The 15,613-nt window shown below is 39.4% G+C and overlaps 1 protein-coding gene across 1 annotated transcript in view; it reads left to right on the top strand.

Annotated features, from left to right (window-relative positions):
* Positions 1 to 9,957: 9,957 nt before the first annotated feature.
* The window catches only part of LOC122812231 (serine/threonine-protein kinase N1-like), a 2,446,550-nt gene continuing 2,440,894 nt past the window's right edge, over positions 9,958 to 15,613 (top strand). Inside the window, exon 1 of the mRNA XM_044084586.1 lies at positions 9,958 to 10,275. Coding sequence (XP_043940521.1) covers positions 10,183 to 10,275 — 93 coding nt within the window. The 5' untranslated portion in view covers positions 9,958 to 10,182. The remainder of the gene's footprint in view (positions 10,276 to 15,613) is intronic.

The following is a 15,613-nucleotide window of genomic DNA, read 5'->3' as shown; positions in this document are numbered from 1 at the left end:
TAATGAAGATCTAAACTGGTTAATAGTATAAATGTTTTATTCTTTAGCTCCTTGGTGCAAGACCTTACTGGATGTGATTGCAGTCAAGTAAGGCCATGGCTACAGTGCAGCAAAAAAATGTCCCCTCTAACAAAGGAAATGCTAGAGCAAAGATTAAATTACATGAGTCAAGCACCCTGCTGAGATCTGCCAATCAATGGAATTACCAGGTCAAATTACACTTAGGACTTTGACATACACTTAGGACTTTGACAGCTAGGGAAGCTAAGTGTTATGGGGGAGGGAAGAAGTAAATGGACTGGAATTCATTGTCTCACAAATTAGTGCCATTTAAACTAAACTAGAAAAAAGGCAGCAGTAAACGGCACTTTGAGTGTGTTCTGTGGCATTTGCACTGTTTCTGTTTTAAGTAGTCATCCAGCAGCAGGGAATGTTACTTACACTGTTCTGTTTTACTCAGTACTTTGTACACATGCAACATCTATGAAATGACAGGAACTTTAGGCAAACAGAGGCCTGCATGATGTAACATTTTTGAGCCAAACAATGATTTCTGGGATACTGGATGGCAACCTGATTTATCCAAACTATGTCAATATGCCAGCCTCCAGGTGGTCAGAGTCTGGAATTACATATAAAAATATTTAAAATCCTGTAAATAATTCCAGAGTGCTGTTAAAGTGTAGGAAACATCATGCCATGATGTTTTAAACATGTTTTTTGAATCTGTGGGTGCGGTACTCCAGCAAGCTCATTAATCTTGTACTGGACTTCAATTTCTTTACTTTCCATGGCAAGCACTACAAACAAAAAACTGGTATAGCAATGGGGGCTGACATGGCTCCCAGCATAGCTAACATAGCCCTGGGCAAATGGGAGGAGGACTTTGTGTTAAACAACACAGATTACATGCAGCATATCACATGCTATTTACGTTTTATTGATGATGTCTTTATTGTGTGGGAAGGTGACACCTTGCAGCTTGGAGATTTTATCACTTACCTCAATCAAACAACCCCCTTCCTGAAGTTTACCTCTTCCCATAGCTGTACTTCAATCACTTTCTTAGATATGCAGATTTCTAAGGATACCAACAATTAACAGATCACCACTGATTTATTCAGAAAACCAACGAGGGTTAACTTATTACTCCACAGTAAAAGTCTACATCCTACAAAAACCAAGTATAATGTAGTGAAATCCCAAGGCTATAGATTAGCTCGAATTACCACAGAGATGGAACCATTTTTGAGAAACCTGAACAACTTAGAGAATGATTTTCTAGTGAGAGGCTATGAAAGACGGATGTTAAAAAACATCCTGGAACCCATTATAGAACTGAAAAGGACTGAAGCACCTTCACTCAACCTCCCCAGTAGAAAAATGTTAAGTAATTCCACAGAGAATAACAAATGCAAAAATAGCTGCATCCTGACATACACTTTGGATGATCACAGTATCAAGAATATTATTGAAGAAAACTGGGACATTGTCACAGGAAACCCTTTTCTGATTAACATCTTAGGTGAAGCCCCATCATTTGTTTATAGGAAGGCCAGGAATATTAGAAGTTTTGTTGAATTTAAACCTAGACCATGTGAGAAAAGCACTAAAAGATGTGAAACTAATTGTACATTTTGTATATTTATACAGCAAGGTAATAGTTTTTATTGCCCTTATTTAAAGAAGATCATTAAAACCAGTGCAGGGGGTGACTGTAACAGTAAAATAGTAATTTACAGGGCACAGTGCAATGAATGTGATGCATTCTATGTGGGCAAGACTGTAAATAAACTCGAGCGAAGGATTTCATGTCATCTGTCAGAAATCCGCTCTGGATGTAAAAATAATGCACTAGCCAAACACTTTTCTCTTCATAAAAGACACACAGGTTTTAAGTTCCAGATCCTAGATCACATAGACATGGGTGATCTTGAAGGAGACATCCCGAATATTCTGGAGATGTGGCAATTAAAGCTGAACTCTTTTAGAAAGCCTGGACTAAACTACTACTGTTCAATTAAAAGTGCACTGGAACTTAGAAAATTGCCACATTGTTTACATGACTAATTGTATTTTATTTTTTTTTTTCTACAAATTGGTTTTAAATACCATTTTAAATCATTTGAAATTTAAGTGTATATTTTGTTTCCATCATCATACATACATTTTTTCTTATTTTTTTCTGGCTCTCTTTTTTTTTTTTCCTCCACTTTATTCAAAATGATGGTAATAACAGTACTAACTAATTATACAATTATATAGGTTTTTATGGTTCTTCTACACAGACCTGAAGAAGTCTAGAAGGACGAAAACGATCTTTGTTAACAATAGGCTATGAAAATAGAAACTGATTTTTACATGCAAAATGTATATGTATATATATTTATATATAATTTTTGATCGCAAAATGAACTAAGGTTGATATATTTCCAGCCATGTACTATATTGCCTTGGATAAAATCACAGACTTAATAATGATCTACTTAATAATTTGGTTAAATAAGATGTACCATTAAAGTACATTAGGGCTATATATTATTGTAACAGCTACTAGGTAGGGCAGGACCAGCTCGAATGTCACACTGATGGGGAAGGGATGTGAATTTAACATGTGTACCAATAACACTTTGTTTTACAGCACAATAAACCACTCCCATGCCTGATAAAAAAATATATATATATTTAGAAAGCTTGTGAGGAAATTATTGCTCTATTTTTGTTTTACTTGGATCGCTTGTCTGTATACTTAATAAAGGATTTTCGACTGAAAACAGACTGCCTGCCTTGCTTGGATTACTTTCGAATACTTAGTAATGCTGTAGAATTATATATTTTCTATTATTACTTTTTGACTTGACGAGTTTACTTTCGCTACTTCTATTACTATTGTCTGATCTGATTAATATACAGTGATTAACTAGAAATATATAAGTAATTATTTAAATTTCTTCTTACTCTTTGTAATATTCCTTACATTACCGTCATTGGTGGTAGTTCTGTTGATAAAGACTCTCGCAAGAGGTCACCAGATCGTACATCCTGTTTACCTCTTTTATTGGAGCTGCCAGTTAAGATGTCTAAAAAATTGGATCAGACTGCTTCTAATTGTAAATGACCCCAGATCGGAACACCTCTGCTCCTTTCGGATCCAGTCGCTTCACATTTCCATTCACTTTTCTTGGAGGTATTCCCCTACATACATTCAAGACCTCTGAGCTCCACATTTTTTCTCAGGTCTTCCAGAAGTTTATCTGAGGCTGACATGCATCGGATGATGAGAAAATTTATCAGAGCTCAGATCTGGATGGGGGTTCTTCCGGCTCTGACTCCCACTGGATCCATGAGCCGACTTTTGTCCACTTCCCCCTTGTTCTCTCCTTCTCCGTTCCAACTCATTGTTTCTGAGCCCTTGGATCGGAGACTGCTGGGAGTGTCCTCATATGATCCAAAAACAGTCTGTTCTTTAATTAGGGTGACGTCCCTGAGTCACCCTGCTCAAGCCTTTTGGAACTAGAGGACTCTCAGAGCTGAAGCATCAGTTACAGATCGGGAGGGGGAAGCTGGAATTGACTCTGAAGCTGTTGGAGCCATCTTTTCCCCTTGGGACTGTTGTGCTGGAGAGCTTTGGTCCAACTCCTTCTTCAGGTGAAGTGGCTGTGGGGTTGCAGGGAGCTGACAGTTCAGGAATTATCTGCTCCTTTGCCGTTGACTTCGGTTTCCCCCACGTGTTCTGCCTTCGAGGTTGTGGAAAGGGCTTTCTCTTTATTTAGCGAAAGAACACCCCTCCCCTCCTTGGATCAGACAACTGTACTTCGGTTCTCTTCTCTGAGCCTTGTTCACCCATTCCGCTGAGACAACCAGCCTGATCAAGTCTGCAATTGGTCCCTCAGGGCATCCTAATCTCTTCTGATACTTTCCCAGACAACCCCACTGAGGAGGTCCCTTGGAAGAAGACATATAAAAGGAGACACCTAGATTTGCATCAGGAATCTCTCATTGAAGACACTGATTTCAATGCAGGGGACAGGTCTCCCAGATCTCCACCAGAAGGTGTCTCATTTGGAAACATTTCAGAGCTTTTAAAGTAGAAAGGTGGTCGGTCTTCCAATACCCCCTCACAGGAGGAATCGGTGTTCCTGGAGGCTTGTGGGTCTGACCAAGCCACTTCTTAGGTGACTCCCCCCATCTGATGAACTCCTAGATCTCTGAAGAAACTGGATACTGTGGAACTGATCCGTAAACATCCTGACAACTTTTTAGCTCCTCTCAAAGACAGGGCACACTGGAGCAAGGGGACCCAGTTGATCCCATGGTTGGGGCACCAGCCACAAAAGAAGAGCTTGTGAAACCGGACTTTTCTGTCCATCCTCCTAACAGATAGTCCAGAGCTTTGGACAGATTTGGTAAGTGAGTGTATGCTTTCAGCGACCTTTGCCCTCCAGTCTGTGAACTACCTGGCACATTTTACAATTTACAAAGAGATTTGGCTAAAAACTTTCCAAATCTTTTTCTGGGCCCATGTCTGCTGAGGACCAAACTAATCTCCTCACAACTGTCTACCCTCCAGACTATTTCGAATGTGCCTATAAGGCTGATCTCCCATGCAGTGGAAGGTACTTCATGGACTGTGGGTTCAGGCATAGCCATTAGGAGACATGCCTGGATGAGACTGTGTGATTTATTTTGGAGCCATTTAAGTCTTCATTCATCAATACTCCCTATTATGAATCTTTCTTATTTGGCCAAAAGGTAATGGGACATGTTCTCCAGATGTGAGTAAGAGGGAAAGATCCTGTCTGCCATGGACATATGTTTTTCTGCTTCTCAAAGACCTGTCTGTAGGAATCAACGGTGAGGTAATAAAATGTGATTTTGTAATCCCAGCATCTTTTTCAAGATTCATGTGGAGGTAGTTCTCCCAGGGGCAGAGGGAGAACTCAAATGGAAGACACCGCCCCACGGCAGAGGTGGCCCGGAGAAACAGGGCTTCTGGGATACATTCTCGGACAAACCCTACTAGTGCTTCTGAAGAGCCTGGCTATCTATAACAAAAGATTTTGGGGTGCAGAGAATTATATCCAGAGGTTGTATCATAACATTTTCCCATATTCTTCCTACAAAAATAAAAAGAATCCCTGATGTTCCATTCGGAGAGAAGCACCAGCATTAGAGATAGAAAAGAGTCATTCAGAAGGTACCCCCAGACCAGAGAGGATCCCAGACTTATTCAAGATTCTTCCTAGTGCCAAAAAAGATGGAACTTAAGACCAATACTGGATCTTAGCAAACTAAATCAGTTTGTGCAATATTCAAGGTTTTGGATGGTCACGGTTCAGTACATTCTGCCTGTGCTGTGAAAGGATGACTGCATGTGCTCAGTAGATCTTCAGGATGCATACCATCACATCAAAATGAGCAGGTGCTTCAGAAGATATCCGTGCTTTTGGCTGGGAGACGGTCATTACCAATTCAGATAACTGCCATTAGTTCTCAACACAGCCCCCCAGGGTGTTTACCAAATGCATGGCAATGGTAACAGCTCACTTGAGACTGCTGGGATTCTGAGTGATTCCATACCTAGATGACTGGCTCCTAACTGCCCCAACCAGGCATCTACTCCTACAGGCAAGGGACTGATTGCTGTAGTTGTGCCTCCATCTAGGCATCACAGTCAAGTACACCAAATCACAACTCACACCAACGCAGAGTCTGGAGTTCATAGGTGCTCGTCTGGACACAGTCAAGTCAGATAGCCTGTCTTTCTCTGGCTCAAATCCAGACACTCAGATCCCAGGTAAAGTAATACGAAATTCTTAGAACCCAAGCAACACAAAACGCCAAAAAACACTGAACCAACTGCTGGAATCCAAACAGAAGACGGTCAGAACCAATTCACAGATATTTTATTACAGGAATTAAGCACTTTCGTGTGTATATAACATACACTTCTTCAGAATAATTATTAATTAAAGCGCTTAATTCCTGTAATAAAACAGCTATGAACTAGTTTTGGTCATTTTCTGTTTGGATTCCAGCAGTTGGTTCAGTACAAAATTCTTCTTTTCCAGCACAGCTAATTTTGTGAGCCTTGGAATCCATGGCAGCTGCTGCCACCCACGTTCATCTGGCCAGGTTTCACATGCGAATACTTCAGTGGATTTTGTCAACCTAGTGGTCCATTCTTTAGCATCCATTAACCACTCCATTCAAGATCACACAAGCATGCAAAAGGTATCTTCTTTGGTGGATTCAATTGAATGAACTTTTCAAAGGCTCTCCATTTGTTCTTCCCCTGCCCACAGCCATCCATAGACTCCTCCCAACTAGGGTGGGGGGGGCAGTACTTGGGATGGATAGTTCAAGGTATGTAGTCCCCCGAAGAGGAACACATATCAGTGTCCTGGAAATGAGCGCAGTTCTCCAAGCGTTGCAGACCCTTCAAGATGTTCTTCCATTCGGGACACTTGCTTTTCAGATGGACAAATGTCAGTGGCCTGGTACATCAACAAGCAGAAAGGAACCAGATCTTATCAGCTTTGCTGAGAAGCATTGAGAGTGTGATAATGGGTGATCTCGTCCGGTCACTTTCTAATAGCAGTACACATTCTTGGAAAATCAACATGATTGCGTACAAACTAAGCAAGTCGATTCTGATGCCTCATGAGTGGTCTCTCAGTGTCAAAATAGCAGAGAGAATTTTCTGTCAGTGGGGTCAGCCATGCTGTGACCTTTGTCTCATCTTCCCTTAACAACAGTTGTAGCAGGTTCTTTGCCCTGATCCCTCCAAGCGGGGGGGGGGGGGGGGGTCACCGAAAGATGCTCTAGTCCATGATTGGCCCTCTGGTCTCCTTTATGCTTACCTACCTTTATCTCTCATCCCCAAATTTCTACAGAAAGCATTCTGGTTGAAGAGCACAGTTATCTTCATTGCCTTCTTTTAGCCTCATCAAATTTGATTGCCTTTCCTTTAGCCTCACCTTTTACGTTTTCCTTGGATACTGGATCCAACTCCAGACCTCCTGTCTCTCTCGACAGGGATGACTTAACCAGACGTAAAAGATCTCAGACTGACCACATAGTTACTTCATTTCCATTGATTGCTAGACAGGCCAGACTCTTCACCCTGGTTCGTCATATTTTGTTATCTTCTCAAAAAGCTTCTACTAGAAAGATTTACAAAAGTAAATGGAAGAGATTTATATTCTGGGCCCTTAGCCAGGATCTGACCTCCCTTCTGCTCCAGTACTGGCTGTACTTGAATTTTTAGCTTCAGTTTTCAACAAAGGGGCTAGTTTTTTTTCTGTAAGGGTCCAGTTGGCTGCCATTTCAAACTTCCATCTAGGCGAGAATAACTCCACCTTAGTGTCTGTTAAATTATGTAAAGCCTTTCTCAAAGGGGCCTTTTTACTTAGACCTCCATTAAAAGATCCTCTTCCTCCTTGGGATTTAATTTCAGACCCTGACTCAAACTCCATTTGAACCTTCAGACAGGTCTGATCTAAACTTTCTGTCTTTGAAAACCACTTTTTTGGTAGTTATCACATCAGTAGACAAGTTTCTGAACTCCAGCCTCTATCTTCCAAATCTCTGTACCTGATTTTCCACAAAGACAGGGTGTCCTTGCAGACCAACCTGTTTTTTTTTTTTGCCTAAGGTAGCTTCTGAGTCCAGCATTAATCAGGTCATTAACTTCCCAGTTTTCTTTCCAAACTTCTCAAATAAGGGAAAGTACACGCTCCATCTTTTGAATGTGCCTGGACAATGTTGCTTTAACCTCCATAGAACCAAGGATTTCAGGAAAACTGATCAGTTTGTTTCCTTCTCACCTAACAAATTGGGCAAGTCAGTTTCCAAAGTTACACGGCCAAATGTTTAACCCGATTGTATCTCCTTTGTAGTGAAAGAGGATTATCCTTGCCTAAGCCTGCTAGAGCTCTGTGGCGGTCTCTTCAGCTTTTTGGTTAAGGGGTTCCGTAGATGACATTTGTGCAGCTGCAACTTGGACTAGTGTTCACACTCTTATTGCTCATTACAAATTGTATTTCTTCTCCAGAAACAGAGTTGCCTTTGGCACCACAGTACTCAGGAATGTACTTCCATGAGGGCCAACCAAGGTTTGAGTAGCTGGGGACTCTGTCCCATCAGTTGAAGGATGAACAAAAAGGACAACAACAAATAAGAGTTACATACTCAGCATAATGTTCATTCTGTCTTGTCCATTTTCATTCTTCCTCGACTTCCCACCTACCTCTATTCCTTTACTTCTGGATTGATCTAAGAGTTCTGTTTGAAACCTTTGTTCCTTGTTTGAGCTTCAGGTCTTTTTTTTCTTATTCTGTCTTTATTACCTTCTTTAAGATGTGTCCCTTTTTATTTAGGGGCATCAAAATCGATCTGAGGTATGTTAGGTTGGTGGTGCATTATGGATAAAGGGAGGAGCTTGAGAGTTTTGGATCCAGGGATCTGGTGGAAGTGGCCAAATCAGATCCAAGTCTCAGATCTGAAGCCATCAGTTGAGGAAGAATGAAAATGGGCAATACAGATGGGACGTTATGGTGAGTACGTAACTGTTTTTTCCTCCACAGATCTCTGATGAAATTTAACGATAAATATGTAGTTTTTATGCACATTATAGAATTCATTATTAAAACTTTTAAATTGACTCTAAGAGGATACCAAGAATCTAATTGTAAATGGTTCCATGTTTTAACAATATGATTTTACAGTTTAGAAGGTGTCGGATTAGGTAAATAAATCGAGACAAGTGCGTGAGAGAGAGAGTTTTTTCTGAATTTTAGTATTTTGAGAGAAAAAGGACAATCACCCATTACTTTCAAAGGCCACTGAACCCTGTTACATTTTCTTAGAACTGTCAAAGCTGTTTTGCAGTGCGTAAAGAAGGTTGAATTAGAGTAGGTATGGAGAGGTAAGCAGTTTCAGATTTGGATGCAAGTTTATAATGTATATGAAGAAGTTGCTGGGTATGATCAAGCAAGGCAAGAAGTGTTGTTTTATCTTGTGATTAGCACGGACATGTTGTGACAGAAGCTAAAACTAACCTTGCTGTTATGTATATACCCATGACTGACATTACAGTAATTTATGACACTTCACATTTTAACTACTTTTTTCAGCTTAATGTATAGACTTATAAAAATATTGGACATTTTAAAGATTAAAATTCATGTATTAATGGGTTTAATGAAATAAGCAGTAATGCATACTAGGGTACTGGGAGCGTGTACGCCTTTGGTTGTTGGTCACAGTCATCCTTTGGCCTTGTGCCTAATAACCCTATTTGTTGTTTCAAGACAGCGCACACAGTCATCCGTTATTACAGTAGGGAAGTGTCCAATGGAATGTTACCTTCAGCTACCGTTTGCAGTCAGCGTTGTAAATACTTGACTGAAACATCACCTCCAGGCCATTGCATTTGCATTTCTAAGCAATTTGCCCAGAGGCCACTAGAGCTGCCCAGCTTCTGTTCTTAAATATATTCTTACCTAACCAATACTGTGACTTCAGCATGCAAACAACAGCAGGAAGTAAAAACATGATGATTTAACTGGTTTCAACAGGAAATGAAAAGCGGAACCTCTTAGCAGTCTGTTAAACTGGGAGGCAGAAGGTGGTTTGCTGTCCTTATTGTCACTGCCAGCAAGCTGAGAAGTGCAGTATCAGATTACAATAAGATTAGGAAGATATGTCGTGCACTCTGCATTGTTTCAATAACCCAAACAAGAAATAAACAGGCATTTTACAAGTCAGTCACAACACTGATGACTTGCTCAAATCTCTGGACTGTTTTCCTGCAGTCTGATTTTTTTTTTGGCATGTGTATGTGGGTATGTGTGTGTCTGTCAGTGTTCAGTGTTTTTTCACCCTCTTTGGGTTTCCTCTTCCTGTCAGTAGTAGATGGTGGATACTGAGGCATGCAACTGAAAAAAAGTTTAACGTTTTACTTTACTGAGAGTTTACTTCCTTTTGTTTTCCTTTTTTAATTCTTTTTGTAATAATTATTGAAGTATATACAAACTCGGAAATAGAAATATAAACTTAAGGTGCTTAACAAAAAAAAAAAAAAAACAACAGGCAAAATTTTGAAATTCTGTAGGTTGTACATCTGTGTGTTTTTATTTTTATTTTTTTGTATATAAAAAATGATATACGGATTCCTGTATGATGCTGAGGAATGCGCTGAGGAGATCTGGACGGAATTTCTTGAACATGATACATCAGTCTTCTAGGGCTGTTCAAGAGCTGAACACACAGGTATGCAGTTAACAATGCTTGAGGTCGTGCAGGTGTTAGTGCTCTTAGAAACTTGTATCTCTACATGATGGCCATATTTTACTCTGATGTTAGAAACAAAGTCACAGAAAAAAAGTTATGTGTTTATAGTATGTAGTCCGCAGATGTGTGTGTGTTGATTTTCAGTCCCATATGTCTGTTAACCACTACAGCTGTAGTACTAAAGAAAAAATAAATGCGGCATGTTACACAAAGATCTGATGTCATTTGCTAATGGTAGGAATTTGTTTCAATATGTATTTAATTTTAAGTGACACAAAATGGTAGTTTTAGTTGTCATCTGGTAAAAACATGACTGTTCTACAGGAAAGTGCGTAACCTTATTCAATTTGTAGTGTCCTAAAAGCCTTTCTGTCTCTCGCTAAGATTAATTACATTTGTGTTATTGGTATTGTGTATTAGACCCAAAGGAAAAGGAATTATTTTTAGGGTGGAGGGTTCCTGTGATCTGGAATAATCCTCTCAGGCTGAACTGTTGCCTAGACTGGACTGTATTTCATGGAGTAAAATGCAATGATAATAAGTTTGTGTGACTAAATATACCAGTACATGGTATACCTCTCAACTGTCCAGATTTTTGCAGAATGTCCAGATTTTTACCACATATTTTTGGTCTGTCCCTCATAAAAATTTGTAGTTTTCTGGCAAATTTGGCAAATCCATTGAAGATTGAAATAACTAAATAATACCACTGACGTACATTTGAGTTTCAGACTTCATTTCCTTCAGAAAATACATGATACATAATAATTCAAAACCTATTATTCCAGCAACATTCAAAGTTTATAGGTGCAATATTTAAAATATGTCCTTGTTTTTGGGCCTTTTTCCCACCATTATTTCTGGCTTTGTCCAGATTTCTTGTGCTGCGAGGTTGAGAGGTATGCACGAGGGATCGTGCAAATTCATGCATATTGACATGCTGACACTTTTGCCTTTTTATTTAATGAGTTTTTTTATATCCACCGTCCTGCCACTAGGACCCACCAGTGACCCATCATCATACCCACTCATTGACCTTCATGTAATGCCTCCTAAGAGAGAGTGCTCTGAGATCTGGGTGGTAAGGGATTCCAGTTGTCATCATACTGCAGGAAATAAGATTTTATGACCTACCCACATTCCCTAGTAGCACTTTTTCTTGAATGTCTGCTGGTGCCCCCTCTCATGAGTATTGCCCCACTGATTCTGAACCCCCATGTTTGCCTCACCCTAAAGAACTTAACTTAGTATACTGACACTTAATCCCCCCCCCCTCCTCCCAACTTCCTTCCTGCATGCTGGCCATCCAGTACCTGGGTTCCTAATTAAACTGTTGTTGCCAGTACCACAAATAGGAACTCACTACTCACACAGTTTTACGCTTAAGTTCTGCCCCACAGCATATGATGCCCAATATTGTGGTGCATTTACCCTTCCTAGTATCATTCTAAATGTATGTGGTCTGTTTTTTTATTAATAAAACTATTCACAAAATATTTTCTTGAGCTGACATGACAGAGACTGTCACTAAATATTACTGTTGGTAATGTTAGTGTAGTACTTGTGTATGGATTTATAAAAAGACTTCAGTGGATGCATCACTAGGCATGTCTAGGCGCACATCCATTAAAATGTATGGATGCATCTCCATTCTATTCCTATGGTGATGTCAGTAAGACTAGGTTTATGTGGGTGTTAATGTCATCATCAGCCTCCATTTTTTTCATGGAATCTGGGAGTCACATTAACTTGAAAAGGGCATAAAAAATTTGCTACTAGAAAATCATACATGTGCAAGTTGCAGATATTGTCTAGTCCAAAAAGCAGGCCCTGCTGCCTCTGGTTCTTGATTATTTGTGCGAGTTCCTGTCCTTGCCTTTTATATTACTCTGTCAATGTTCTTTGTTGGCCATATCTGCTTGACTCTCCTTAGATCCTTCCTTTCTAACCATTCTTGGGTTAAACAGGTTTTGAATGGGTGTCACATATCTGTCCATCTAGAAAACTAGTGGTTCCTCCTTGGAATCTAAAATCTGTGCTTGAAAAGCTTACTTTTTTCTATTTTAACAAGCTCAGTTACCTGAATTGAAGTCATTAACGTGGAAAACTGTTTTACTTATTGCTCTGACTTCTACTAGGAAAGTATATGAGTCACAAGCACTTATGGTGAGTCAACCCTAACTCATTTTTTCACAAGTACAGGGTTTCTTTGAGAACTACCCCTTCTTCTATATTTGACATGGTCTGGGAGTTTACCCTGAGTCAGTCTGCTAATCTCGTTGTCTTTTTTTTTTTTGCTTTTTGTCATACTCACTGTATTAAGCCACTTCCATGCAAGGTTAGGGTCCATTCCAAAAGAACTATGGCTTCTTTTGTGTCTTTGTGGAAAGGGGTGGACTGTAGAGGCAGCAACCATGGTCCTCTCTGCATACATTTACAAAGACTACTAACTGGATGCCTTTTCCAGATCCAGGACAGACCTTGATAGGACCATTTTCCAGGGGCTTCTGGATTCTTACTTTACTTTTCCTCCTGCCTTCTTAGTTTCTAAGCTGTAGTAATAGACCCAAGTAACTTAGGCTGCTGGAACAGTGATCTAAATGTTGAACGTAGTACAGTTGTATAAATAAACTTATAAAAGTAAATGTTCTAATAGGTCACTGTTGCAGTGGCCATCTCTCTCCATTCCCCCTGTTTTGGATGTTTTCTTTTGTTATTGCCAGAGTGTAAACGTATAGACCCTTGTGTTTACAGTTTACCATTGTGTTTGTTGCATACCATTATCATTTCAGGGGTTTTGCCTCCATTTTGTAGGCCGAAAAGCTCAGACTGATTTGATGATCTAATTTTCTTTTTATTGGAGCTCCCTTTAGCTCCTGACAGGACATGTGGAAAACACCCTCAAGCTTTGAAAGTTGTCTGGTAACTGGGACAGGACTCCAAGTATCTTAGGCTACCACAGCAGTGATCTATTAGAACATCTATTGTTATGGTAAAACTATTTACACAACTGTATATTTTTTTTCCTACTTCTCTGTCATTGCCTTTAACCAGCTGTGTTTTAGGGTTGTTGTAACCAAACGGCATAATTTCACATTACCAGCATTATAACTTAGCTGCCATCTTTCTGTCCAGTGTGGCAGACTCACTAGATCCTTTCTTAACCATGGTCTTCAGTTCTGTGTAGTTGCTGAAGTCCTTGCATCATTGGAAAATAAATTAATTGTATTTCAGTCCAGTTGTTCTGTCTCCCATGATTGTATTAAATAACATTAGCCCTAAAAGTGATCTCTGAAATTCCCCACTGTCACTCCCCTAGCTTTATAACTTATTTCTCCCATCTTCGCTGTTCATTTCCCACTGATGACCATTGCGGATTTGTGTAGAACACCACGTTGCTATAGTCCAGTTTTCCATTCCTGCTGTTACCCAGCCGTAGAAATATAATAGCAATGCTTACTGACATTTTTTTTTTTTATGAAGCCTTGCTCGTATTCAGTGAGTATCCCATTTCCTGACAGGGACCAATATACTTCTAACAAATGTTTCCATTTCCTCCCCAAGATTGACATAACATTCCTTCACCTACTCTTTGTATCCTTGGATCCCATTTTGATCCTTTTTACCTGCAGGAACCACTAGTATATTCTGCCAGTCCAGTGGAAACCCACCATCTACAGTATAAGTAATACAGTCCTGTCCTACTAGTAGAGCACTGAGTGCTTCTGACAGGCTGATTTTGCACTGGGTGGTAGATCTTCTGGTCCATGTGTCAGATCTCATCATAGTCCTTCCAGCTCATTTTCCTGTCTCATCTCTGGCTTGTTTCCCATTCATCCACTTGTTCCCATCTTAAGCCCCATTCCAAGTTAGAACCCTCTGTCATTTCTCCTTGGTGAATGCTGAAGCAAAGAACCTTTTTAATATTTCAGCATGCTTTCTTTGTTTAATATCTTTTCTTCCCTTCCTTTTCAAGCAGCATCAACATTTTCTCTCCTTTCTTCGTCTCAGTTATGTAAGGAAAACTTGTCCCTGCTTAGTTCCCTCAGTAAGATTGCTACTTCATCTGTGGCTTCCTTTACCCTTCCTAGATTCTTCATGCCTCTTTGCTGTTAAAGTATGTGTTCCTTTCTTCAGCCAGTATTGCTACACCTTCAAACTAATTTAAAATCAAATTTTAATGTCATGAATTTTTGACTGAGGGTTCTATTTTCATTTCTGTGCGCGGTTTTCATTTCTGAGGCCTTGGTTTGGTTTCTTTGCAAATCTTCAATGAAAATTCACAGTGCATCCCATGGACAGTGCCTCCTTGTCTCAAGTACTTCTGAGAGTAATTCTTTGCTTATCACAGGCTTCAGTGTATTGATGACATCCACCTACTCCTTTCACAGAGGTGGACAGTAGTTGGAGAGGTGAACAAGCAGTAGAATGCATTTGTGTACAAAACTAATAAAATAGCCTTATAATTAAAACTGTATATTTTGAGAAATATGTGTGTAAGGTTTGTTAGGGTTGATTTTTTGCACAGTCTCGCAAAGTTAGAACCATTAAAATTCATCTCACTTTTCTTTGTTTAGAAAATTCCATATTGACCCTAATAGTCAGCAGTTTCATTTGTATTGATTATTTCACAGATGAAACTTCATTGCTTTCTGTCTGCACTATACTGTGCATGTTATGTATGAAGTATGGATTTGTCTAGACCTTGTGTGTTCTTAACTCCAGTACAGTGCGGATCCTTGGCATTCTATAGTGTGTTGTTAAAGTCCCCCATTCTGATATTCTGTCAGAGGACTCAGCCTTCTCACTTATCAGTGGCATCAGCTTTGTCTTAAATGGTTCTTGTTAGTCTTTGGATAGCCTTAACCTCCATTTCTTTCACAGCCACCTGACTGAAAAAGTTAATCTCAGAACTCTGTGTTAACTTTGAGTTTACGTCTGTGTGGTGGGCTGAAATTTATTGATTCAGGTTGGACTTTCTTGTTACTGATCCACAGAGGGGAGCTGATAAACCAGGATTGCTTGCATCCTATTTTGACAGAGTCTTTTCTGAAATCAGTACTATCCTCCATCGTCATCATCAGCCACCTTTTTCCCATTTTTCTACATGGGGTCAGGGTGTGATGTTAACTGTCGCCATCTCTCTTGATTGGTGGCTATCCTATTTTTCTACATCTTGAGAAGGCAAAAAAAAAAAAATATATATATATATATATATATATATATATATATATATATATATATATATATATATATATATATATATATATATATATATGTGTGTGTTATATATATATATATATATATATATATATTT

Source organism: Protopterus annectens, chromosome 9.part0, assembly GCF_019279795.1.
Source record: "Protopterus annectens isolate FY-2018-M chromosome 9.part0, PAN1.0, whole genome shotgun sequence".
Classification (NCBI taxonomy): Eukaryota; Metazoa; Chordata; order Ceratodontiformes; family Protopteridae; genus Protopterus; species Protopterus annectens.
Note: the sequence above shows the minus strand (reverse complement) of the source record. Positions and strands in the feature narration are given on the sequence as shown.